The sequence below is a fragment of the Aotus nancymaae genome, unplaced genomic scaffold (genome assembly GCF_030222135.1).
Source record: "Aotus nancymaae isolate 86718 unplaced genomic scaffold, 86718_ANA_hifiasm-v0.15.2.pri h1tg000033l, whole genome shotgun sequence".
In the NCBI taxonomy this organism is placed as follows: Eukaryota; Metazoa; Chordata; class Mammalia; order Primates; family Aotidae; genus Aotus; species Aotus nancymaae.
Genome location: NW_026988447.1, coordinates 47,187,821 through 47,214,490, shown reverse-complemented (window position 1 = coordinate 47,214,490; position 26,670 = coordinate 47,187,821). Strand labels below are relative to the sequence as shown.

Sequence of the window (26,670 nt, the reverse complement as noted above, 5' to 3'; positions counted from 1 at the left end):
AAAAAAAAAAGGCACATTCTAAGAATAAACAGCAAAATGTTCTTCTTGGAAGTAAATAACAAAAGCCATAGTGTTTTGATTTGTCTTTTCTTCAGGATACATGGTAGAAGTCAGGAAATCTTTGATACTTTTATTTGGTGAAATAATCTGTTTCCAAGGCCACGCAACAACTCAGAATCAAGCATTTTGGTTCAAGTCAGGATGACATGGGTGGGGACAGAAGCTGTGGCAGTCATTCAAATAATCCCATGGGCCCTGAGAAAAGGCAGGAGATAACATATTAAGTTTCTACTATACGTAGAAAATATTTTACATAAGTTAGCTGAACACAAACTTTGGGCCCTGAATTGTGCTGAGTATCTTTCATAGATTACTGCTTTTAATCAGCAGTCCTTGTGAGCTAGATATGATCATATATCCATTTTATAGGTTACAGATGTGATTCTGAAGCACAAAGAGGCTGAGTAACTTGCCAAAGATCATACGATGTTAAGTAATGGCCCCTGGATTCAGTCTGCAGCCTGGCTTCTTAACCAATTATACTGTGATTTCCTTTATTCTTCAGAATTACACTGAAAAAGAAGGTATTATTCCCATTTTACAGGTGAGGTATCTGAATCTGAGCAGATAAACAAGTTGTGCAACAATCACTAAGCTTATAAGCAGTGGATTAGGGTTAGACTTAGATATTCATCTGACATCCAAACCTGTGCTCTCCCTACAATACTGAGTGGTTTCCACAGTCTCATCTGACCCCGGAATTTCCCTCCCTGAGACTGCTTAATTGTGAATTTCCCAAACTGATTCACCAAGAGCCTCACTGTCCATGCTTCACAGATGGCTTTGACCACATTCAGTGATATTAGGAAAGACTCCATTTCCCAAGATTGCTCAGAAAATCAGATGCTATAACACATGTTGAAACTGAAAGCCCATCTTTGAGAAAGAAGCATCTGTTCCATTAGTAAAAAAGATGAAATTGACAGCAATGTTATATGACTTCTCAAAATCCTTTTATTTTCTCATTTTGGAATGAATAGGTGTTGTTCATGGGCTGGGAATGGGGAAGAATGTGGTTTTTTAAAATAGAGCATAATCAAAGTCTCTGCATAAAAGGAAGTGCTCCCTTTGGCTTTATGCCATTTCAACTAAATGTAATTCAGGGAACTTTCTTATTAAGTAGTGAATCAGCACCCAGCATGGCTTGCTACTAAACCAACAATTACTTGAGGCATTTCAACAAGAATAATTCTAAACAGAATAATGCTCAGGGAGTCACAAGTTTTCAGTATTTCAAACTACACTCTAAAAAGTAGTTATCCCTGGAATCTTAGAGTGTCGTGGTGCCAATCTCAGTCAGGATAGCAGTCAAGGGCATGAGGCAGCAAACCTTTCCCATCTCAAACATTCCTGGGTGGAAGATTTCTTGACAGTTGTTTCCATCAAAGACTTCCCAGCAAGAACATTTTTAAACCTTACATTTTTTTCCAGTGGCTTTTTTTCCTTTTTTATATCATTGTTATTTTGAAAACATCTCCTGAGGAACTAGTGTGATAGATTCTAAACATAGGTTTTGAACAATCCCATCACCAACGTCAAAAAAAGAAGATGTGAGCTTCTAGGATAATTGTAAAATCTCATTACATTTGCAAAACTTTATTGCTTTAATTTAAAATCATAGAGCCCTAATAAGGTAAAAATTATGGGGACTTACCATATACTAGGTACCACTCTAAGCATAAGTATTAACTTCTTTTTGTCACCACAAAATGATGAAAGTATGATGTAGATATTATTATCGTCCCACTTTAAGATGAGGAAATTGAGATAAAGAAAAGTTAAGGAACTTGTGTAACATGGGAGAGCTAAGTCTCAGGACCCAGCAGTCACACTTTATGGCTGTCCTCTAATCACAAGACTGCACTACCTTGATTGCAAGAAGAGTCAGGTCACAGATAAAAGGAACTGCTCCTCAGAAGTGATGAGTTTTACATGGCTCAGAGATAACTCCAAAGTTACACTAAACCTTCTAAATCAAAGTAAGAAATATTGAAACATCTTAGAGTTTGGTAGCTCCAAGCAATAGACATTTTTAAACAGGGTACATGGGGAAAAGCTGTGGTTTTTATCTCTATCAGCCTATTTGCTTATTAGAACTCAGTAACGGCAAAGGGAAGCTCAACATTTTGTTTCCATTGAACAAATTCCCACAATGCTCTAAACCAAATACCTCAAATGCCCACCACTTCCAGCCAGCTAGCATTGTATATTACCAGAGTTATGCTAATTTCTACCTGGCAAACAAAGGAAGAACAGAATAGTGATGAGAGAAACCTTCAAATTTCGGTAACAATAATGCAGAAAATAAGGTTCCTTCCAATTTTTAAATTAAAAAGAAGACATGCTTTTTTTTTTTTAATTTAGGAAAAGCAAAAGGTAAACAGTTTTTAAAAATGAACTTCACATATGATTAGATGACATAAGGTGTGTAAACCTTCAGCCCACAAGAAGTACATTTGTAGTGGTTAAGAGTGTGGATTCAAGGGCCAAACTGCCTGTCTCTGAGTTCCAGGCCTGCCTCCTGCTTGTTGGGAGACTTTTGACAAAGGATTCAGTCGCCCTGTGCTTCAGTACCTCAGCTGTGAAATGGAGACAATCATAGGTGTACTTCACAAGTTGTTATGAAGATTAAGTGAAACAGTATGCATTATGTGTCTAAAACAGTGCCTGGCACAGAGAAAGTATTCCACACATGCTAGCTATTCTTCTTCTTCTAAGGGGCACTCAATACACAATAACTAGTATTTCAAAAACTTCCAATGAGGAAAACACAATTCAACAAGTTATTTTGTGTTTTCTGTTAATATGAATCCCAGTTTGAGACCTACCACAACTAAAATAGAAAAAGTAGAAGGAATGTCGCTATAAATCTCACATTGATACAAGGGATCTATTTCCAGGAGTCATTAATTGAGAGAGCTTTGTTTCTTCTCTTTTTCCTTCTTACTGAAGTTTATATGTTTACATTCCTCTGTATTCAGCCTGTTTATCCATTTTGTCTTGCTTTGTGTTCATCCATTGTACTAACATTGTTTTCGTGGTAGACAAAAATGAGACCAGATTCAGAAAGACTGGTTCAATATTTTTATAAAATAAACTTAACATCAGCTTTGAGTCTCTACTATAAAGACACTATGTTCAGTTCAAAGTACCAATATTATGTAATGGACTTAGCAATACGAAGAGAACTCTTCTGGAGAAACGTTTGTAAACCGAACATATTCTCTAAACAGGATAGTTGGTATCCTGAGTAAGGTCCTGGTAGGATAGTTGAAGCTTAAATAGGCCTATTACACCGAAAGTGGAGCAGTTGGCAACTCTATCCCTGAGACTACCCCACTTCAGACCTGCAACAGTTGGGCTGACCTAGGAGGGCACAGCTCACAGCTGTCCTTATCCCTCCTTTCCACACTGTCCTAGGACAAAGGGTCAGCAACCTGGCCTTTTTAGAGTAATTGATCCCTTGCCGGAGAAGCGTGATCATTTTCCAAAAACAGAAAGACTGAAACCTCTGCCTGAACAGAGCAAACTCCCAGCTCAGGGCAAGTGATGAAAAACAATTCTAAGAAGCTGAGCCACTGATACAGGGAGGAACTTAATATTCCAGCTGCCTTTCAAACCCAGGGAATTTTTGTGGGTTTTCTGGTACTTCTAGAATCCTTCTGAGTCAGAAGCAGAAGTCAGGACTCATCTTTAAGATAAAAAAAATCAAAGCAAGCTGAGATTCTGGAAATTTTATCTGAATCCAGAATAGCTTTTGTGTCACACACAATTAAATTGATTTAGTTTTGCTTTCCTTTTGTGCCATTTAATTACATCAAAAACAAAACAAAACTAGGTCTCTTTCTGCACTGAAAACTGTTAGTTCTTTTTTTCTCTTAGCAAGTCTAAGACTGATAAAGAGATGTTACAAAACCATTCTCTAGAGCTAAGAATCTCTAAGGAACTGGTTGAACTAATATAAAGTACTCGTTTAAGGTATCATTCCAGTCTTTCCACAGTTAGGTCTTTGGCTTGGAGTTTTGTTCTTTTTTTTGTTTTTTTAATTCACACCCAGCGTTTGTTGGTTGTGGTTGGACTACTTATTACTGTTTGTTTAATGGTACAGATCATAGTTCTTCATGTAAGTCCAATATGGGCTAGATTTTGAATTATACATTATAAAATACCCACTGAAATGTCATAACTCATTGTGGGCAGTATTACTGAAATAAAGAGCAATGCTAAATATATTACTTAGAACTTTTAATTTTAATTTTATGTTAAATGAAAGAATGCGATTTCCTTTATATACAGTACTTTTTAGTATGAGCAAACGTTTCCCTTCATAGCATTGTAACATATAGCTTTCCACCTTTTGTTCCTGGTGTAAAATTAAGATTTCCCCACCTCAGAGATGGTCCTACCTTAGAGATTCTGATTTACTAGGTGTGTGTGGGGCCTAGGAATTTGTTTTTATAACATACAATCCAGGTGATTTTGATGCTAGTGGGCTGTGAACTACACTTTGAAAAACACTTTTCTAACATGCAAACCACTAAGTCAACTTTATTCTTTAAAACCCATAAATAGTTTTCCTGTTTATCCAGTCAGGGACAGCCAGGCTTGTAAACTGCACCTGCTTCCACAGTCTTAGTGCCCAGTCTAAAAGGAACAGGTGCCGAAGCACCCATCTTGCCGATTTTATTTCAAACGTCCAAGAGATGGCAGCAAACTCTCCCTCTCAGTGCTTCATAGGCAGCCATTCTAAAGCTTGTTGCGTTACAATCTGCTTTGAATATATTTTTTAAAAGACTAAAGGGGGCCTTGAAATGTGATTTTTATCTGACCTCCTGCCTTTATTCAAGAATGAGTATAAATGTTTCTAGGAATGGAGTAGAATGATACATTTTTATTATCTAGAAAGATTGAATTTCCTTGGCTGTTTTTTCTTATCTCTAGGGAAAATGATTGTATGACTTCCCTCGACTGTAGGGCCCTAGACTCTGTTATCTCCAAATCCAAAATGTTCTTACTATTAACTAGCTTAAACCTATCTGGCAGTAATCTAAATATTCTTATTTTGGGATCTAGGCTAAAGGAAAATTTTGAAGCACTTCGAATGCTTATTAGCTTTTTAAAATGAAAATAAATATGATTATTAAATTTTCAAAAGAAAAAGGAAGTTCATGCACTTTATGCATCAAAGAGAAAAAGCCCAATATTTTTGTTTAACTCCAACATTAACCTTAACAAATAGAGTAGTACGTCGACAAAATGCAGAATCAGTCAGAGGCTGCTTACATGTTAGAGGAGTGTACAGAACAAAGAAACAGGCAGGCCAACTGGATGACGGCTTTGATCCTAACAAGCACACTGTTTTCAAAACTTTGACGCGGCAGCCGGGCGCGGTGGCTCACTCCTATAATCCCAGCACTTTGGGAAGCCGAGGCGGGTGGATCACAAGGTCAAGAGATCGAGACCATCCTAGTCAACAAGGTGAAACCCCATCTCTACTAAAAATACAAAAATTAGCTGGGCATGGTGGCGCGTGCCTGTAATCCCAGCTATTCGGGAGGCTGAGGCAGGAGAATTGCTTGAACCCAGGAGACGGAGGTTGCGGTGAGCCGAGATCGCGCCATTGCACTCCAGCCTGGGTAACAAGAGCTAAACTCCGTCTCAAAAAAAAAAAAAAAAAAAAAAAAAAACTTTGACGCACTAAAGTTTATTTCTAAAACAAAAAAGATGGTGACGTGTTTGGAAGTTCTGTGATGTAAAATATATGTTTCTACATTTACTAGTGGAAGGAGAAAAGACTAATGGAAGAGCTGATATTTATGAATGGAGAGGTAATGCTGGAGCCTGGGTCACAGCACAGGTTTGATGCCAGGTGGTCAGGTGGTCAATGAATGACTGATCTATTCATTGTATTTTTAAGGGAACTTTCCTGCATTAAACTTTCTAATACTGAAATAGACAAGATTCAGAATGAAACTGAGAAAAATAACCATTAACTGAGGAACCTGCACACCACTACCAGAGAACATCTAATGGTATCTAAAACACAGATCAAAACAGATTTGAGACCAGTTTTTTTACTAGTATCAATTGGGAATCTTTCTGCAAATATGTAAGCTCCAGACATGTCTTTTTCCATCCTTTCCCCAGCAGATTTTTATGTTTTGTTTTTTAATGGATAATTGCTTAAGAACTTAGACATACTTACTACTGAAGGATCTCTCTTTTTCTCTCTTGCTCTCAAATGTGCATTTATAAGGACCTAGCCATTTTAGTATCTCTAGAAGCTACTTTTTATCTTAGGCTAACATTATATATTCAAAGCGGTTAATAGGGCTGATTTGGTATTTTAGCTAACTCACAATGTTTTTGTAAATTCATCAATGCATTTGCATAAATTAATACTGAAAGTGAAAAAATTGTTTAGCAATTGTACTAGTCAATAAATACCTAACATCAAATCAAAATGAAGGCAAACTTTGGGATGGGAAGAAGTCAAGAGAATACTAAAGAATAAGCTCCTTTTAATAAATGCGTGGTCTACATGGCAAAACTTGCCATAATATTAACATGCAATGTTATCTCTAGACAATTATACACTGCAGTTTCATGAATGCATTAAGAAAGCTATGCCAATAAAAACCAGTTGTAATAGCATCTAAAGCCATGGGCAAAATTCAGTATTTGGTCTCTAATTTCAAACGTTTAATAAGTAGACACGCATTCCAATCACAAGGCATCCTTTTAACGATTAATGACAGACTACAAATCTATCTGGAATTAGTGTTTTCAATTGAGGTAAATGCTGCTTATTCTGAAATAAGTAAGCAGCATTTACCTCAATTGAAATAAGAATACTGGAATACTTCTGATAAAAGATGTTTCTTAATTTTCCCATTTGTATTTGAAAAGCACAGGATCGTGACCGTCATTGTACACTCTGCTTCAATCCATGTTTCTCCTGATGGTCTTTATTCCAGCAAAACAATCGTACATTTGAAAATCCCACCTAGTTTATGGCATCTCTATGTCTCTAAAATGGAATAACATACATAAAATTATTGTGTAAATTCCCTCAAACAAGAAAGATATCATTAAATAAAACTTACCACTTGGACCAGAGAGATACTAAAGTGATGAGGGAATTGAACAATTTTTTTTCCACTCTGTGCTTAAGAAAATAAGTTGTTGATGCCTTTTCTGATGAAGAGCTGGATTTATGATTCATAATTTTATTTTTATTTATTCATTTATTTTATTTTTGAGATAGAATCTCACTCTGTCACCCAGGCTGTAGTGCAGGTGCATGATCTCAGCTCACTGCAACCTCTGCCTCCTGGGTTCAAGTGATTATGAATCTCAATTTTAAACATCACTCTGGGGCCATGTTTTTGATGAGAAAAACATAAATATGATAGGGAGTAAATCTTACATTTCTCAAAGAACAGTTAAACAATTTCCCCAGGGCCTAGGAAATTAACCCAAGGATCTATTTAATAAGCTTAGAAACATAGTGGACAGAAAACCAGTTACAAAGGCCAAGTCAGTCATTTCCCTTATCCTGTATTCTCCACATCCTTGTGAAATTTTGTTGTCACAGGTGGTATAGTTGCTGACGTGTCTTCATCCTTGCCATTAACTAGCTTTGAATTGTCAGATATTTTTAATGTAATTAGAAGTTGTGACAGAGGATGCTTCCAAACAGATCAGTGGGAAGTTTTGAGAATGTTATTGTGCAAAGGCCAAATCAAGGTTATTACATGGTATGCACACACTTCTTAAGAATACTTGTTTTTAAAGTCATAACTGATAAAATTTTTCTCTAAAAAAGCAAAAGGCATTTTAGTTGGGAAATAATTTTGTTTAAGGGCTGCTAGCTCTACTTCAAATAGCAGGCACATAATTATAATTGAATATAATATTTAAAAAGTTAGTTTTTTATGCTGATGATGATGACTCGCATAATAAATTAAGTGTTTACCATGTGCCAGGTACTGACATTTTTCTCTACAAAAACTTCCCACATCCTGGGTGCAGTAGCTCGCTGCAATTCCAGCAATTTGAGAGGTTGAAGTGAGAAGAGGTCTTGAGCTTGGGAGGTTAAGTCTGCAATGAGCTATGATAGCACCACCGCTCCCCAGCCTGGGTAATAGAGCAAGACCCTGTCTCAAAAAAACAAAAACCCCAAAGCTCCCACCAGGTCAAAAGATCATTTATTTTAAACAAGGTCAACATCCTTTGTTTATTGTGAAAATTACTTTTTCTTTGTAGAAACTGATGAAATCTGAACTTTTCATTTATATTATTCACTTTTTCTATCGTGGGAATCTAAATGAATGACTTTTACTATTTAAATCTTTTGAGGAAAGAGAAAACTTCAGAAAATATTTCAAAATGTGTTTAACATTTATTTTTTTATGTTTGAACCAATTAAAGTTTTATAAAAATAAACTTAAGTAAGGCTGTTTCCCCAAATTATAAAAAATTAAAACAGCAATCCCAGCTACTTCAACAGAACACAGTCTATATTGATACAAGTATTTTCACAGGCTCTAACTTATAGAGTGACATACTTCTTTTTTGAGAATAAAGAAAGCTAAAAGGGTAAAAATTGCTGGGATAGTAGTTTTTTTTCTGTTCACAGAGTTAATGCCTTAAAATACATTATTTAAATAAAATTTTATTGCTGATAGCTTTACTTCTCCAACTTCCCTATACAAGCACATACTGGCTGTGCAACCTAGAGTAAATTACCTCATTTCTGTGCCTCACTTTCCTTATTTGCAAAATGGAGACTATAAGGTCGCTGAGAGGATTAATTGAGGTAACGAACACGGTGTTTAGAACTGTAGTTGGTACAGAGTAAAAGTTTTATACATTTTAGTTATTATTTTCATTGTTTCAAAGATGAAAGAGACAACAAAAGTGTATACACACATTCCTGCCTCATGTTGGTCTTCTTGACCTCAAACTGAGTATCGTTATTTTTATTCTCTTATAACAGAAGGTTAAAAAAAAAATCAAGAAGTGTATATTTTGGCCTACTCAGACCTAGCAGGGAGATGAGGTCAGTGGCAATGTTTCTGGCCAGCCCAGCTGCCTGCGTTCTGACGACAAGAGCACAGCCAGGCTTGGCACAGCAGCCCCGGAGGCGTGCACTGCTAATGCCACTTCAGAGGCAAGTCTCCCTCCTATTTTTATCCCAGGTCACCAGCCTGCCTATGCAGTTGCCTCTTGAACAAAAGGTCCTGCCAGGTCTCTGACACCTTTAGGGCCACACAGTCTCTTCCCACAATAACAGAAATAATCTCCATTTGTTGGGCTACGTGGCATTCCATTTATAAACACAATCTTTACTCTGCCTGTAATCTTGAAACTGTAGGCAGCATTACTCCCATCTTACAACTAAGGAAAGTAAGGCTGGGAGAAGTTGAATTGCAGGGGTAACAAAAGACAAAGGCAGAACTTTCAGGTCAGTGTGATATCCAAATTTCCATTCTTTCCAATATTAGATGCTGGCCTCCATTGTCATTTACAAGCCTTATGCTTTCTCACAAAGAGATTTCCTTTAAGCAGCAAGTAAAACTTTTTATTTAGAAGTCTATTGCTTTGGAAGAGAAAATTTAATCTAGAAGTTAATCTAAGATGACTAGTCAGTAGCAGAACCAAGATGATAGGCTACAAGACCCTATCTCTTATTTTGATGTCAGAGTATGTCCATTGCATTCATGAAACTATTTATTTTACTTTATGTTTTTGAGATGAAGTTTCATTCGTGTTGCCCAGGCTGGAATGCAATGGCACGATCTCGGCTCACTGCAACCTCTGCCTCCTGGGTTCCAGCAATTCTCCTGGATTCAGCCTCCCAAGTATCTGGGATTACAGGCATGCACCACCACACCTGACTAATTTTGTATTTTTATCAGAGATGAGGTTTCACCATGTTGGCCAGGCTGGTCACAAATTGCTTACCTCAAGTGATCCACCCACTCAGCCTCCCAAAGTGCTGGGATTACAGGCATTAGCCACTGCACCAGGCCCATTAAATTATTTAAAGGGCATGTGATTACCTGGCTACTTTTCTATTCAAAAATATGGTTTATTAGTTCTGATTCTCTGCCTTATTCTTGGCAGGCAGAGTAATACCGGGAAATTCTGCTGAAAGAAATAGAAATTCTATTTCATTTTCTAGGTAAGAGAGTCCTACAACAGAATTTCCAAAAATTCCACTTGGTGGAAGTAAACTTAAAATCCACTTTAAGAAGGCAAGAGTTAGGTAATGAAGATAAGACTATTTTATTGAGACTAGAACAAAATAACCTTAAAAGTGTTTTTGTCCTCTAACTTCAAGCTTGATTGAATTTAAATCACCTTAAGGGAGTATTTGTTTTATATTTAAAGACTTTTAGGTAAAGGGATTCTATATCTCTATGCAAAAATTTTTTCCAGTGTTGAGCTGTTTCTAGTGTCAAGAAAATTGTCATTGAAGGCTCATTAGAGCTGGGATTGACTGGAGTGACTCTAAGAGATTAGTTAGTGGAGGCTGCCATTTCCTCACACCTACTTGCAGTCTCATGATAAATGGTAAATCAACTTTCAGCTGGCTCTTCTTCAATCCGGACTAATTCCAATCTCCTTTATCTTTTTCTTTTTAGGTCTTATTTATTGCATCTTGCAAAGTATTTCAGGTTCTCTTTAGGGTTCAAGCCTAATTTTCTAAGACTTTTCTCGATTGTGAAATTAAAGCAGTTTGATACTCTTAAACTTCCACTGACCTGAATGCAAATTATTTATTTGGATGTTAAAAATCTTCCACCTGCTTAGAAAAATTGAATTGTTCATAAATATTGGCTAAGTCTGTCTGTTTTGTTGGACGTAACTTGTGGTGCATATTGGTTTGCATATATCGGAGGTGGTGGGGATACTTCTGTATGTGCCGCTTGTCACGTGTAACTGATGTGTGAGAGGGGCTACATTGTGAACTGACCTAACATTCTGGTGGAGATAACCAAACTTTCAGTTTATGAAGCCTGATGTAGAAATTATCATTCATTCATTCAACAAATATTTACTAAGCACCTACTATTCTGGTGCCAAATACTTTTCTAGGGATGCCTTAAGAAAACAAAAACCTTTACCCTTAGATGAAACTTAATTTCTAGTGGAGAGAGAAAAATAAACAAAATGATTAAGTAGAACATTCATTATGTTAGATTAGTGTAAGTCTAAGGGAAGGCTTAAAGCAGGGGAGAAAAGCAGGGAATTGCCAAGCTGAGTGATCATGTAATATTGGAGTAAGGCCCGAAGAAAACAAGATAGGAGTCATGCTGGTACTTGGAGTATTGTGTTCCAGACAGAGGATTAGCACGTACAAAGATCCTGAGGCATGAGAGTACCTGGTGTGTTCAAGGAATAGAAAAGAGGCCAGTGTGGCTGGAGCAAAGAAAGAGGAAGAGAACGTGAAGGAGATGAGGTCAGATAATGCAAGAAGCCAGTTGGCAGATTTTGTGGGGTCTTGTAGGTCAATGAAAGGACTTCGGTTTTTTCTTTCTTGAAATGAAAAGCCATGGGAGGGTTTTAATCAGTGGACTGAGTGACACAATCTGACTTGAGTTTTAACCGGATAGTTTTGGCTGCGTGTTAAGAATAAACTAAAGGAAGCAAAAATGAAACTAGAGAAATCAAATAGGGGATAGTAGCAATAATCCAGGTGAGAGTTTTTGGTGGCTTAGTCCAGGATGCTACCAGCGGAGGTGGATGAGACTTGTTCTGATAGGGGATGTATTTTGAAGTCAGTGCTGACAGATCAGCTGTGGAGTGAGATGGACAGCAGTCAACACTGATTCCCAAAATCTTAACCTGAGCAAATGGAAAAATGGGAATACCTTGTGCTTCGTGAACGGTTTCCTCTGTTTGTGCACCCCTTCTAGGAGCTCCGCTTTTCAGAAATTCTAATGAATGATTTAAAAAGGCAAAAGAAATACCTTTTATTCCTCTTTGCTTTTCTTGGACCTCCCGGAATCTGTGTGTGATAAAGTATTTGTGATGAGTATTTACTGATCATGTGTTTAAGAGAGAAAAGAGCGAAAGGATTTGAAATCATATTTATCAGTCTAAGCTCTTTTCCCTACAGTGCACGTGTAAGCAGCATTTCAGCCAAGATAATTTTTTCACTTTCAGAGTTTATGGTATAAAATAGTTTAAACTTCAAAACATACATCACATTCATCTTCTTTGGCTTCTAGGACTGTTTACATTGCTTTAAAATTCACTCCTTTGTCCTAAGTAAACCTCAGATGACACTTTCTTTTTACATGTCAAGTGTTCCCTGCCAGTTCTAGACAGTTTAACAAGGAAGCTAACTAAGCTGTTTTATTAACAAGCTGTGCGGATAAACCAACATTTAATTGACATGAAAAGATGGCTCATGTTAAGCTGAGAAAGGCCCTCAGCTCCTCTGAGCTTTTCTTCTGCAGGCAGAGCCCCAGGTACCTCACTTTCACGTAGCAGAAGTGCATCTAAATGAGATGCATTGTATTTCCTATTCCCTGGTCACCCGCCTGTTCCTGTGACAAATGCCAAAATGCCAGTATTCATTAAGCCAAATTTAATCAAAACTTAAATGACCTTTTCCAAAGTTTTTAAGATCTCGCTCCATTTAGATTGCATGGTTTTGAATCTTTTTTTGAAAAAGATATTCTCTCAAAACAATATCGTTGCAAGTATAGTTCAATTAGATTTAGGAACTCTGGTATGAGACTACCTGCCTGGGTTCAGTTTTCTACCCCAGCACTTATTAGCTTTCTACCCTTGGAGAAATTACTTACCTTCTTCAAGTCTCACTGTCCTCTGGAAAATAGGAATAATAATAATGCCTTTGTTTCATGGGTTGTGACGATTACATGAAGCACTCCACATAATGCAATTGGCCCCCACTTCCTGGCACACAGTAAGCCATCTATTAATGTTGGCTATTTTTAAAGGCAGAGGTAGCAAATGCCTCCTTAGTGTTAAGCCCTTCTGTGGGACTGTGTAACATCAGATGACTCATGGGTTCAGTGGGAACCCTGCATGCATTATATTGGGCCAGCTCTTTAGCTGTGTGCTTGGCATGTGCTCGCATGGGTCTAACAATTAAAGACGGAATGCTCTAAATGCACACAGACAGAATGTTCCACATGTAGTTTTAAGTATACAATCTGCCAGATGACACAGTTCCTCGATCATTTTGAATGACATCTTCACTCATCACGTGGTCTTGTGTTTATGTACACACATCTACTTAAGAAAATCAAGATATTATACCCACATTAGCCTTGCCCAACAAACTGGAGGAATAAGGATGTGGAGAACTTGAAGGAATGAATGACATAGGTATTATTTGTCCTTAGTTTGAAAAATAACAGATAGCAACAGGATAGTGAAGATATTCAAGGAGTGGAAGAAACTGGGGTTGTATGAAGGAATGGCTGCTTAGAAGCAGAAGTAGATGTAATCTATTTTAGCAGAACCACTGGGGTAAAGCCATGGGAAGCAATGTTTGATTCAGTCTAAGAAAGGAGTTTCCAAAATCTAGAGCCTAAGGATTGAGCAAGGTGCTCTGGAAACAAGTAAGCCCTCTTCTCTAGAGCAAGGCTTGAGTGAGGCATAAGGTTTCAACTTGATTTGGAGTTGTTAGAGAAATTTCTTGGAATTGATTTGTGGAAAAAAAATTTCCATTTTTAGCTTATTTTTACTTTAAAAAGAAAAATAAGAAAAAGAGTTTTGTGCTGTACTGAAAATGAGATAAGAGGATATTAAAGTTTCATCCAAGGCCCCCAGAAGAGATGGTGCACACTGAAGTGAGAGTCTGGATTCAAATACAGGCTTTACAAAGAAAATAGTAGCAAATGACTTCCACGATTCTTGAACCCTTCAGCCATGTCCAAGTGATTAAAAGGAGTTGGATTATGGCAAGGAGAGGGGATTTCATGAGAAGGAATTCTAGCGCGCTGAAGATGTGTGTGCTTGGAGTAGGGGTGTGGAGGGGGTTTCACCTACTCACCTCAAACTGTGTATGAGAAGAGTTTCAAAGTGTCTTCTCACAGAACTTCATGGGAGATACTTGCGTGAGGACAGGTAGGAGGTCAGAGTGAGGTCTGATTCCCACTCAGGAAATTTGAAGGGTGAAGGACAGGATGACAAATTGTTTTGGTAAAGAACTAGGAAATTTTCCCCTGCATCCCCACAGGTAAATGATATGAGCGTTCCTCATGGACCAGGCCAGGAGCAAGGGAGAGCTGGATGGGGTCAACCTAGGGCCTCTCTGAGGGGGCAGATGGATCCTAGTACACACTGTAGGTAGACAGCTTCCTAAGGGAGCACAGGACCAGTCCAAAGCCATCCCCTAGAACAGAGAAGAATTAGCATAAATCAAGGACTGGAGGCAAGATGTCCCCAGTGACAGGAATCTTTCAATATCCCATGAAAATGTTCCTCTCTCGGCCTCTCTGGCCCCAAGAATAAGAGGCCAGAATATGATGTTGCCAGATCAAGTAAAAACTTCCTTCTGCTCTTTCTTTTCTACTCTTTTATTTCCTCCAACCCCAGGGGGCCAGAAGGCAGAGTTAGTGACCTGAGAGAGGAAGCGGAGTGAAGAAGGCAGCCAGACTCCTTCCTTGAGGAAGGCAACCTTTCTGAAACGGGGCCCAGCTAGGGAAGGAGAAGAGATTTAACTTTCATAAAGTTGAATTGCAGTTTGTTATTTCAAGGCATTGAATCATCTATTTCAAAATAAGACTGGTTTGGGTAACTTAAGGTAACCATTGAACTATTCCTAAAAGTAAGCAAAATGTCCCAGGATCTGCTAAGTTTTCTTCCAGTGGCAATGGAAAACTTTTTTTTTTTTAATTGAAAAGCTTAAAAGGTAGTGGAAGACAAAAAAAAAAAAAAAAAAGAAGAAGCAGCAATTTGATGCCACACCGTGGGTAAAGCTAATTTAGCTTCTTGGTTACAGTTAAAGGCTCTTATATATAAAAAAAATTAAATTCCCTTGATAATGATACAACCCATGGTGGAATGACAACTCAGGACCTAATCCATGCCATGCTAGGATTCTAGTCTCAGACCTTCAAATTCCAAAACAAAAGAAGCACCTCTGTTACTTTCAGGTTTCTTTAGTCATTTCTGGCTCAGGGTATATCACGTGACTTCATTCAACCAGCCAAGCAGAGAAAAGCAGGAGCCTTGGAACTGAGATGGAGAGAAGGAAACAGCACCAAAGAACACTATGAAAATTGCTTTGGGGAAATACATTAAACTTAGAAATGTGGATGCAGGTAACAGTTAGAGGCCTGCAATATTTTGGGCACAAACAGAAACAATATTGTACCTATGGAATGATTTATTTCTATCCCAGTTGGATCGCTAACCTAAAGCAGTTTATTATTTTATCCTCTATTACTAGCACTTGAAAGAGTGTGAAGGTATGTTTGTCAGTCTGCGGAAATGTAGAAGAGCAATGGTCATTTTGATCATTGCTTTCCTCACGACTGACACTGCTGTTACATTTGTCATATGTGTGTTTGACGTGAGCTTTTTGCTTTCAGCTTCAATCCTAGTTTTTTTTTTTTTTTTTTTTTTTTTAATGGAGTCTCACTCTGTTGCCCAGACTGGAGTGCAGTGGTGCAATCTCAGCTCACTGCAACCTCTGCCTCTCAGGTTTAAGGGATTCTCCTGCCTCAGCCTCCCAAGTAGCTGGGACTACAGGCGTGGGCCACCATGCCCAACTAATTTGTTTTATTTTTAGTAGAGATGGGGTTTCACCGTGTTAGCCAGGATGGTCTCAATCTTCTGACCTCATGATCTGCCCGCCTCGGCCTCCCTAAGTGCTGGGATTATAGGCGTGAGCCACTGCGCACAACCACAATCCTAGTTTTAATTTCTCTTCAGAAAGCCGTGGTTTACTCTTTCTATATCATACCTCAATGTTTTAGTTTTCTCTTTGCACATTCATCTCTTCGTTAATAGGATATCACTCAATAATGTTTTGAACTTTCTAAATTCTGCCGTTTCAATTCTTCTGAATATTTTCAAACTCAGTGTGTGAGAGGAACATCAAAAAATAATTCCTCTCTTCCATGCAGTGTTTTGGATGCCTTATCACTGCAATATAGGCTTTCACATAGTACTTAATACTCCCAAGCATATTGAAAATTACTTCTTTTTCCAGTTATTAGCCAGTGAATTAAACACTTGCATAGATGTTCAGAGGTCTCACCTAGATTTCTGTAAAGTCTTAGCTCCCTTTATTGCCATCCCCTCAGCCTTCTATTTAAATACCTAAATAACTGGCTAAAACAGTCCCTCAAAATGCTACATCTAATTGATGCAGGATTTTTTTCAGCCTCTTTGCCAGACTTGCAACAGGGGTGCCCTGTTTACTCAGCCCACTGTGCTCAATCCCTTGCAGAAGGAAGCACATGAGTGAGTGTGTGGGATCTGGCTGGCCACTCTGAGCACCAGTAGGAGCAAACTTCATGTGGGCCCATGGCGGCACCCAGGTGAGAGTGTCTGTGACCCCAAAGCCCAGAGGGAGTGTTACATCTGCTGTCTATGGATGGTGGTTTGAGGGCAAAGGGCCAGTGTGATGGCCTTTTTGGGTACCTGCACTCAGTGGATTCCGAGCTCTTGTCCAGTGTCCAAGAAGAATGAGGTTGCACAGACAATTGAAGGGCAGTGAATTTTATTAAGCTATGAAAATGGCTCTCAGTGGAGAGGGGAGCTGGAGAGCAAAGAGGATAGGCAGGTTGTCTTCCCCTGAAGTCAGGTCATCTCTTCTGTAGTCTGGCCATCTCCCCTGAAGTCTGGCTATCTCTCTGAAGTCTGGCCGTCTCCTCCAAGATCCATCTCTCTGCCTCTACCAACTGAGTCTGGGGTCTTTATAGGCACAGGATATGGGTGGGGCAGGCCATAGATAGTTTTGGAAAAAGCAATATCCGATCGGTAAAAAGACACGATTCAGAAAGAACCACTCAGAAGAGAATGGACAAACAGGAATAGAAGTTCTCACTTTGGACCGTGGGTTTCAAACTATTTTGGCTTGAAGGTGGGGTTTCACCAGGGACACACCCCTGTCTGTCTAGAATTTCTCTGCCTCTTGCCTCTATCATAATCAAAGACCACAAGAAGCAAAATCATGGGACTCTGAAAACTCTACCAGGGACTCTGTAGACCAGTGTCGTTCAAGCTGTTCCATAGAAAGGACAAAAGTGAGATGTAGACACATACCACAAGAGACAGCTACATTTCTCTTCATTACACTGAGTCTTCCCACTTCTCACAGTTTAGAAGACTCTCTCTTTTTTCCTATCAAGATAGTTAGAGTCTCTTCTCTATCTTCTCTAAACTGATCTTCTTTATTATTATTTATTTATTTGAGACAGAGTCTTGCTCTGTCATCCAGGCTGGAGTGCAGTGGCGTGACCTCAGCTCACTGCGACCTCTGCCTCTTGGGTTCAAGTGATTCTCATGCCTCAGCCTCCTGAATAGCTGGGATTATTACAGGCATGTGCCATCACGCCTGGCTAATTGTTTTGTATTTTTAGTAGAGACAGGGTTTCACCATGTTGGACAGGCCGGTCTTGAATTCCTGACCTCAAGTGATCCATCTGCCTCAGCCTCCCAAAGTGTTGGGATTACAGGCATGAGCCACTGTATCAGCCCAAACTGGTCTCTATAATTGACTTAATTCAGCCACTGTGGGGCTGAAACTAGTACTGGATTGTGTGCTTCTTGAGGGCAAGGACTTTATCATCTTTAAATCTTCAGCTTATAGAAGAGTACCTGGAAACATCAGGTGTACAATACGTTAACTTGTGTTAAATGAGTTTATGAAATCAACAGATAATGTGAAACAAAAACTAAGGCCTTAAAGGTGACTGAAAGCCAGGATTCCCCACACCTCACCCAAATATGTAGTAAAGAGAATTATGAGTGGTTCCGGATTAAGACAAGATTAGTGAAAGAAAGTTTTTGCTAAGATTCAACCATTGTAAGTAAAATTTAAATGATTAAAAAGAGAAAATCAAAATTCATTATATTGACCCCCTTGTTTTTAAGACAGAAACCAAGAATGAACAAGCTACCTTCTTTGTGTGCCTAATGGAAAATAGAAAAAGAAAACGTGAATCTGAGATATTTTGCCCAAATTCAGGTTTTGTTATTCACTTCAAAGTTAAGAACTTAAGAGAAACAGTGTTGAAATTGTTTATGAAATTAGAGTACATTTTTAACCGTGGTAGTGTTTTTTGTTAGGAAACAGGATGTTTTGATACTTTCAAAATTGATATTCCTGTCCCCTAGGTGTACCCTCTCTGCGTTTTGTCAGGAGCTTATTTGAGGAAGTCTCATGCATATTGGAATGTGTGAAGATGTAATGTAGATAGCCAGCCATCAGCATTTCTAGAAATGCAGAGGAGTAAAAGGAGAGAATGAGAACACAAGAGCTTTCATTAAATTATTTTGCTGTAACTGGGCACCATGTTTCATGCCTGTAAGCCTAGCAACTTGGGGGGCTGAAGTGGGAGGATGGCTTGAGGTCAGGAGTGTAATACCACCAGCCTGGGCAACAGGGAGATTGTGTCTCTAAAAAAGATTTTTAAAAATGTAACAAGGCATGATGGTAAGCACCTGTAGTCCTTACTACTAGGAAGGTTGAGGCAGGAGGATCGCTTGAGCTCAGGAGTTCCAGGCTGCAGTGAGCCGTGATCACGCCCTGCGCTCCAGCCCAGGCAGCAGAGTGAGGCTCCAACTCTAAATAATAATAATAATTAATAATATCGCCGTGTTATTAGTCAAGCAGAATATTAAGTATACACAGAGGAATGTTGCAGGGATACAAACTCTCAAAGAAATAGGAATCTAATACATGTGAAAGGAAATGCAAACGAAACAAGAAGCAGGAATAATTCCCTCAGAGACAAAGGCAATACACTCCACTTAGGAAGTAAAGATCCATGTGATCTTCACCATATAAATAGATTTTGAGAGGAAAAGGACCAGCCACTTAATCATACCAGTAATGTTAACTACATCTAAGGAGCTCTTGTTTGTTTTTGCTATATTTATTCACTAGACCAAAATTAGATAACAGATTAAGAGTCACTTGGGAAGAGTAAAAAACTCAGTAGTTTGAGGTTATCAATAGGTTTTGTTTATTTTGTACCAGGAAAACAGAATAGGAATGAGGGTGGGATGTGAATGCACATACACCTGTGTGGAGGGCAGAGAGAAGGAAAGGTGGTTCCCAGTGATGACGGAGCCCCTGCCCTGCCTCTGGTGGTTATGCCTAAGAAAGATGACAGCAGATGGGGCTATGGGTTCACAGACGGGGAGCAACTAGGAGGGCCAAGCGCAAATGGTGGGGTCAAGTGGCAGCCCACCATTTGTACTTTGCCCACTTCCGCAAAGGTGGGGACAAGCAGCCTGTCCTGGCTTTAAGACTAAGCATTCTGGGTTTTATTTTTCTTTTCTCTTTTTTTTGCAGTACTTGGTAATGGTGGCAGGAATACTTTGGAATAACACTCAGAACAAACCAAAATGAATAAAATATATTAATATTTTCATTGTTTCTAGGAGATTGGACACTCCCTTTCTCTTCCCGGAAGATCAGTCCCACCCACCATTTCTACATCTCCTTGGGTATACCAGCCGACTTATAGTTACTCTAGCAAACCAACTGATGGACTAAAGAAAGCAAACAAGAGACCAACTCCTTGGGAAGCAGCAGCAAAGTCTCCTCTCGGTCTAGTGGATGATGCTTTCAGACCCAGAAACATCCAGGAATCCATTGTGGCAAATGTGGTCTCAGCAGCTCGGAGGAAGGTGCTTCCAGGGCCTCCAGAGGATTGGAATGAGAGACTGTCCTATGTTCCTCAAACCCAGAAGGCCTCTATGGGCTCATGTGGAAGGCAAGAATATAATGTCACAGCCAATAATAATATGTCCACCAATTCCCAATATGCTTCACGGTTGCCATATGCATACTACAGGCAGGCCTCAAGAAATGATTCCGAGATCATGTCCATAGAAACCAGGTCTGATTACTCTCTTCCAGTAGCTGATTACAACTACAACCCACACCCAAGGGGATGGAGACGCCAAACATGAAAGTTAGAAGAATGGATCATGTGCCAACTATGTTTTTCTAAAAAACGCTCCTTTGTAGGCATTTTAAACTTTTCTAATAGATTTAGATTCACTTTTGGCCTTGGCTTGTTCTCATAAGTCATGTATCTAAGTTTGTGTGTCTAGACACACAGGTGAGTGTGAATCACTTCCTTGTCAGCTGATGCATAGAGAATTACTTTGAAGAAAATTTCACAATCTACATTGATGTGCTGGCACTTATATGTAATTCATAATTTTGATTCCATTTATAGGTAGTCTATGCAACTAAACTCTACTCAAATAAAATAAAACTAAGTATTTCTTCCTTGCACCTTAGTCCAGGAAGAAATGAATGGTATATGGTGTGCTAATTATCACTACCTATAACAGCAAGGAATATAACATTGCAGAAATTTCTCTTAGGGGCATGCCAGTGAGCAATTATTTTATAAAAATATTTTCCTTGGTATTAAGTATTTATCTGACATTTAAAAAAATCTAATAAATTTCAGATTTTAAAAAAATTAAAATATGGAGTTCTCAGAAATAAATAAACATATGAGAATAAGATTATTATACATTTTGGAAGGACTTTTGGGGAATGGCATGATGTGTGGAGAATAGAAAGATTTAGGTATGTGATTTGTCTCTAATCTATTTTAAGCCAGAAGCCTGTGACAGGAATAGACTCTGGGTTCAGGTGTCCCCATTTGTCCAATGAGAAGATTGGATTATCTAACCTTTTTTTTTTTATTATTTTTTTTGAGACAGAGTTTCACTCTGTTGCCCAGGCTGGAGTGCAATGGTGTGATCTCAGCTTACCGCAACATCTCCTGCCGGGTTCAAGGGATTCTCCTGCCTCAGCCTCCCGAGTAGCTGGGATTGCAGGCATGTGTCATCATGCCCAGATAATTTGTTATTATTATTATTTTTTTTTTAGTAAAGACGGGATTTCTCCATGTTGGTCAGGCTGGTCTTAAACTCCCGGACCTCAGGTGATTCACCTGCCTCTGCCTCCCAAAGTGCTGGGATTACAGGCATGAGCCACTGTGCCCAGCTACGGATTATCTAATCTTTTAGATCCTTAACAACTCTGATATTCTGAGATTCTCTCATTTGTAGAATGCCCTCTGATGCATTGTTTATTTCCATTGCTCATTATATAAATATCAGATTACGTTTAGGAGTGGATTAGATAATTAGTGTCACTACATGTAACAATAAAGGTCCCAAAAGGAATTGTTAGGTGGCAGGCTTTGTGTTACGTGTTACATGGAGTGAGGGTTGATGTGAAGATTTCAAACTATCAATGGATTTAGGGAAGTGGTACATAAATATGTCTGTTATTATGCAATTGTAGGTCATGATCATTTAGTCAGTTATAGAAAACATGCCACAGAAGGCTATGTAACAAGTGGTGCTTCTTTAGAAAGTTGTCATTAGGGTGTCCAGAGGAAGTTAAGCAGCTGTTTCATCAATCCCATGACCCATGCCTTATTAGCATGCCCATCAAACAATCAGATCAAACATTTGCTCCTTATTGCCATACCCACAAAGTGTTAAATACAAAAAAATTCATTACCCACAAAGTGGTAAATACTAAAAAAATCGAAGTATTTGACATCCTAAGCAGGTATCTAGAATATTTTTAAGTAAAAAACCATCTTGAGTATTCAAAATTTTCTTAGCTTTTTGAAGGTGGTAATTTTGCTTTGTGTTACTTTTCAGGTCTTGAATGTATCATTATGATGGTCTCTTATAATCCTGGTATATTTCACAGAATAAAACTTAAAAGTAATGCCAGGGTGCAAGTGATCAAGACCTTATCTTGAAAGAAAAAAAAAAGGAAATCACAGTAAGTTCTATTAGTGATCATAGACCAGATATAAAATTGTTAAGAGATGGAGAAAAGAAAAAATAAATACTTCCTATGGTTATATTCTTAAATTATCAAGGTATAAAACGTAATTATTGACTCCCAAGAGTTTCTATAGAATCCTAAAATATAATGCCTGATGTATAGATTAGTCAGCAAATTCTCAGAAATCCCCTACATAAAAGCCTTACTTGGTTCAAAATTCATTATAGTGATTGAATCATTTTAGATTTGAAGTGAATATCTTGTGAGTATCTTAAAACTAAGATAGGAGAGACTTAGCAGAAAATACTTTGCTTACCAGGGTCCTGTTCTACTTCATTGCTTTCTTTTATATGTGCTAGGAGTTATTTCCATCAGTTGACATAGATTGCATTATTCACTAAAATTTTCAGCAGACTCAAAATAGAGAGGTGACATTTTAAACTTACATATTACTATAAAACAGACTTCTCTCTCTTTGCAGGTACTAAATCAAGATTATCTGTATTAAGCTATCTGAACTTATTCTAGACATTAAGAAAAAGACAGGAAAAAGACATTAAGAAAATGGCAGGAAAGTTGCACATTTCTCACTCACAAGGAAAAGAACATTCTATATTTGCAGCAGAGATCAGTGGTTTGAAAAGTCACACTTCGCAGATATGAATTCTGAAAAGCCAAAGTGCCATTGTTAAGTCATCCTAAAGTTTACTGTATTATTCTCCAGTATACTTGAAAATGAATAAAGTTAGATTGCTCACATTGAAGCTAATGGTTGACAGGACACCTGCCACAGTGAAGTTTGATTCCTATGGGTGAGAAGATGTAGACGACCATTGTTCTCACAAAAGTAAAGTGAGTTAGTCCTATCTTCTGAATAATAGCATGTGTAGAGAAGAGCTGTTGCTTTGAAAGTACATACCACATTTGTTATAAAACACTTATTTATTAGTAGAACTCACATAGGTAGAAAGAGTTTGAGTTTTACTGTGAATTAAAAAGCCTTCCCTAAAAGTAGAGTGTGCCAGTCATAGAGACACTAATTTGGCACTTTTCCTCCTTCTTGAGATTAAATGTTATACCAATGCATGTGTTTGAAGTATCCATTATTAAGATGATTTAAAATTTGTCTTTTATTTTGAGTTTTATAGATGCATGGATTCTTGTTCATTTATCTCTGAATATGTCTCTTATATTTTGGCACCATTATATACATTGGAAAGGGCCAACCTATTAGGGCTCAAATATATATATGCATTAGTGACTTGAAATTTTGGATAAAAAGTTATATCAAATAGGCTCAGTGATTACAATTAGAGAGAAATTGCAGAAATGTTTTTTTAAGAGAAAGTAGATTTTCACATTTGATTTCTATTCAAAGTACTAATATCTACACAGTCCACACTTTTCTATTCGAAAAAATTGTGCTGTCCTATTAAATAGATTGACATTTCCACTTCTGTTTATTACAAAAGACTGTATTTGAAAGATGCATACTGAAAATTGAGATTATATTAGTAATAAATGTAACTTGAAAAATCAAGTTTAGAAGCCTTTTCATTTTTGTCTTATAAAAAATTGTTCTGAATTACTCTACCACAAAGAAGATTTATTCTTATCTACTACATATTTTTAAATTTTATTTTCTGTGATAGCTTCTAGACACATCAAAATGATTTCATGCTAAATGGGGCAACATTTTAACTGTAACATTTAAAAACTTTAAAAAAAATTCCTAAAAATACAATTTATTTCACATGTAAGTTAAGAAGTTTAGGATCCAAACATACTTTAATACTATTTTTAACTAATTCTTTCCTTCATAGTATATTGAAAATCAGTCTTAAGCACAGGTGTAATAATTAATTTCAGAAGTAAGTAAGTTTAGGATCCAAACATACTTTAATACTCTTTTTAACTAATTCTTTCCTTCATAGTATATTGAAAATCAGTCTTAAGCACAAGTGTAATAATTAATTTCAGAAGTAAGTAAGTTTAGGATCCAAACATACTTTAATACTATTTTTAACTAATTTTTTCCTTCATAGTATACTGAAAATCAGCCTTAAGCACAAGCATAGCCAATGGTAATATGACTTGACAACATATTAGTTGAATGCCTACAACTACTCTGGACTCTGTCTCTAATCTGCCGTGTTTGTCTATCCAGTCCTTCCAATTATTCTTCCTCTTTTGACTGGCCCAAGACTGACCATTGTTAAACTGAAGTCTTCATTACAATAAGGCATATTTAAGAAATTTTTTTTTTAAATGACTTTGGCTCTTTCTATACAACATTAAAACTATCAGCTGAAATGTGAGCTTCCTGGTCAATTGGTATTATACAGCACACCTTTCAATCACTTTCTTTCCCAGTAATTTCTAAATAAAACGGCATTCTGATTTTAAAAAAATAGTTTTTAAAGACTAGCACTTGAAAACATACTTTAAGAATGAGGCTGGGTGCATGGCTCACACCTGTAATTCCAGCACTTTGGGAGGCCAAGGTGGGTGGATCACTTGAGGTCAGGAATTCGAGACCAGCCTGACAAACATGGTAAAACTCCCTCTCTATTAAAAATACAAAAATTAGCCAGGCATGGTGGCATGCATCTGTAATCCCAGCTATTCAGGAGGCTGAGGCACAAGAATCACTTGAACCCAAGAGGTGAAGGTTTCAGTGAATGGAGATTGCACCGCTGTACTGGGATAGAGTGACTCTGTCTCAAAAAAAAAAAAAGAAAAAAAAAAGAATGAAGAGTGTTTTAAAGATTTAAATGACTTAAGAGTACTAGACTGTCTTAAGATGCTAATGCTACATAACGAGCCTGTTTTTTCTAAGGAACTCCTAGTGCTTGGTAAACTATCAATTTCAAAACATACCAAGAGGTAGGTGGTGTCATTTTTACACAGAGCCAACAGGCAGCCTGAGGCAAGGAGAGTTCAATTCCCTGGCTTGTCTTCCAGGAAGACAGCAACAGAAATACCTCGAGAGTAGTCAGTGTTTCCCTAGTCGACCTAATAGCAGAAGCATTTAGTACAAAATGCTCCTTCTCCGCAATTTTGGAAAATTGTAAGATTTGTGACTTCTCAAATTTAACAGAACAGTACTTACCATGAAGGGGCATTTCATTATTTATAGCCCTATAAAACATGACAGTTGACATTTTTAGAAAGGATCTGGCAATTTCCTCCCTCCCCCAATAAAAATCAAGTAATTTTATGAAGGGCATTTAAAGAGGAAATGCCTCCAATGTATCTTGCTCTGATACATTTTCTCTCTCTCTCTAAAGTTGTAGTAAAGATTTGCTATATTGTACTTATCTTTTCCTTGACTTTTCTGTCCCCCTCCTTCATAAACTTTACTCCTGCCACTCTCCAAGAGGACAAAAGCTTCGCTGAGTCCTCAAAATTTCACAATTTATATGTCTTACTGAGTGTCTGGAGAAGCTTTATAAAATAAAGCTGGATTGTCTCATCGTGATCGTTTGAATAAGCATGAAGTTTGCTCTAAATTACCAAACAAGTGATAATAAGTTATATGTAGGGAAAGCCACAATCTTATTTTAGGCTAAATTTCTTCTGAAGAGGCTTGTCTATAGTACTATGAACACACAGACGTAAAGATAGGATTTCTTGCATAGCCCATTCTCAGCATCACCTTTCTAGAAAAAAATTATTGATTTGGATAGTTGAGCTGTAAGTGTATTCTTCAGGGATAATTCTACAACACAGAATGCATGTGTCAGGAAGTAAAGGGCCTTCTTGGTACTGTCCCTGCCCCCACTTGGATGAAGCAATCATTGTTGAAGCAACGTAGAAAACCAAATCACAGGATTCTGCAGAAGCTTTGCAACACCCAGAGCTGATCCTCGACCTGTCAGGACTGGTCTCATTTCAAGTGGTTGGCTTGGTAGTTTTTCTTGTTGATCTACATGTTATTCATACCACAGCTTTCTGCCAGACCAGTACATAGGACAGAGAAGAAGAACGGTTTAAAAATAAATAAAAGGGGTATATTTTTTCCATAACTTGTTATTATTTGGATCTTTATGGCAATTAGATGCCTCTTTATCCTTGAATTCAAATGATCTCTCTCTCTCTGGTTTTATCAACAGTAATTAATAGCTTTGATTAGTAGCGATACAAAATGCCTACAATTTATTGAGGTTGATGCTTAATAAAAGGCTTAAAAAAGAAAAAGTAATTCTAATTTTGTGATAAAACCACCAAAACTTACCATTTGGGTAAGTTTCTATTTTTTCTGAGAGTTTTATGAATACTTAATTTGTTTGAGTGCTCACTTACTCCTATGCCAATTAGGGTATTTCAGTTTTGTAATGCCATTGGACATACAAAAATATCATGTATACATATCATACAAACCTAGATATATACATGTACACATACACAAACATACAGGCAGATGCAACCAGACCTTATGGATTTTTATTTTAAACATTTTTTTGTCATGAAATAAATAACAAATGTTGGTGAGAATATAGAGAAAGGGGAACACTTATACACTATTGGTGGGACCATAAGTTAGTACAGCCATTATGAAAAACAGTATGGAGTTTCCTCAAAAAATGAAAAATGAAACTACT

The 26,670-nt window shown here is 37.7% G+C and overlaps 1 protein-coding gene across 4 annotated transcripts in view; it reads left to right on the top strand.

Annotated features, from left to right (window-relative positions):
- The window catches only part of SYNPO2 (synaptopodin 2), a 169,275-nt gene extending 145,669 nt beyond the window's left edge, over nt 1-23,606 (top strand). For 3 of the 4 annotated variants that reach the window (XM_012473023.2, XM_064383921.1, XM_064383920.1), the window contains exon 5: nt 19,672-23,606. In XM_012473023.2, the coding sequence (XP_012328446.2) occupies nt 19,672-20,205 (534 nt within the window). In that variant the 3' untranslated portion in view covers nt 20,206-23,606. The remainder of the gene's footprint in view (nt 1-19,671) is intronic. The other variant, XM_012473025.2, reaches the window with a different exon arrangement.
- Nucleotides 23,607-26,670: the final 3,064 nt, after the last annotated feature.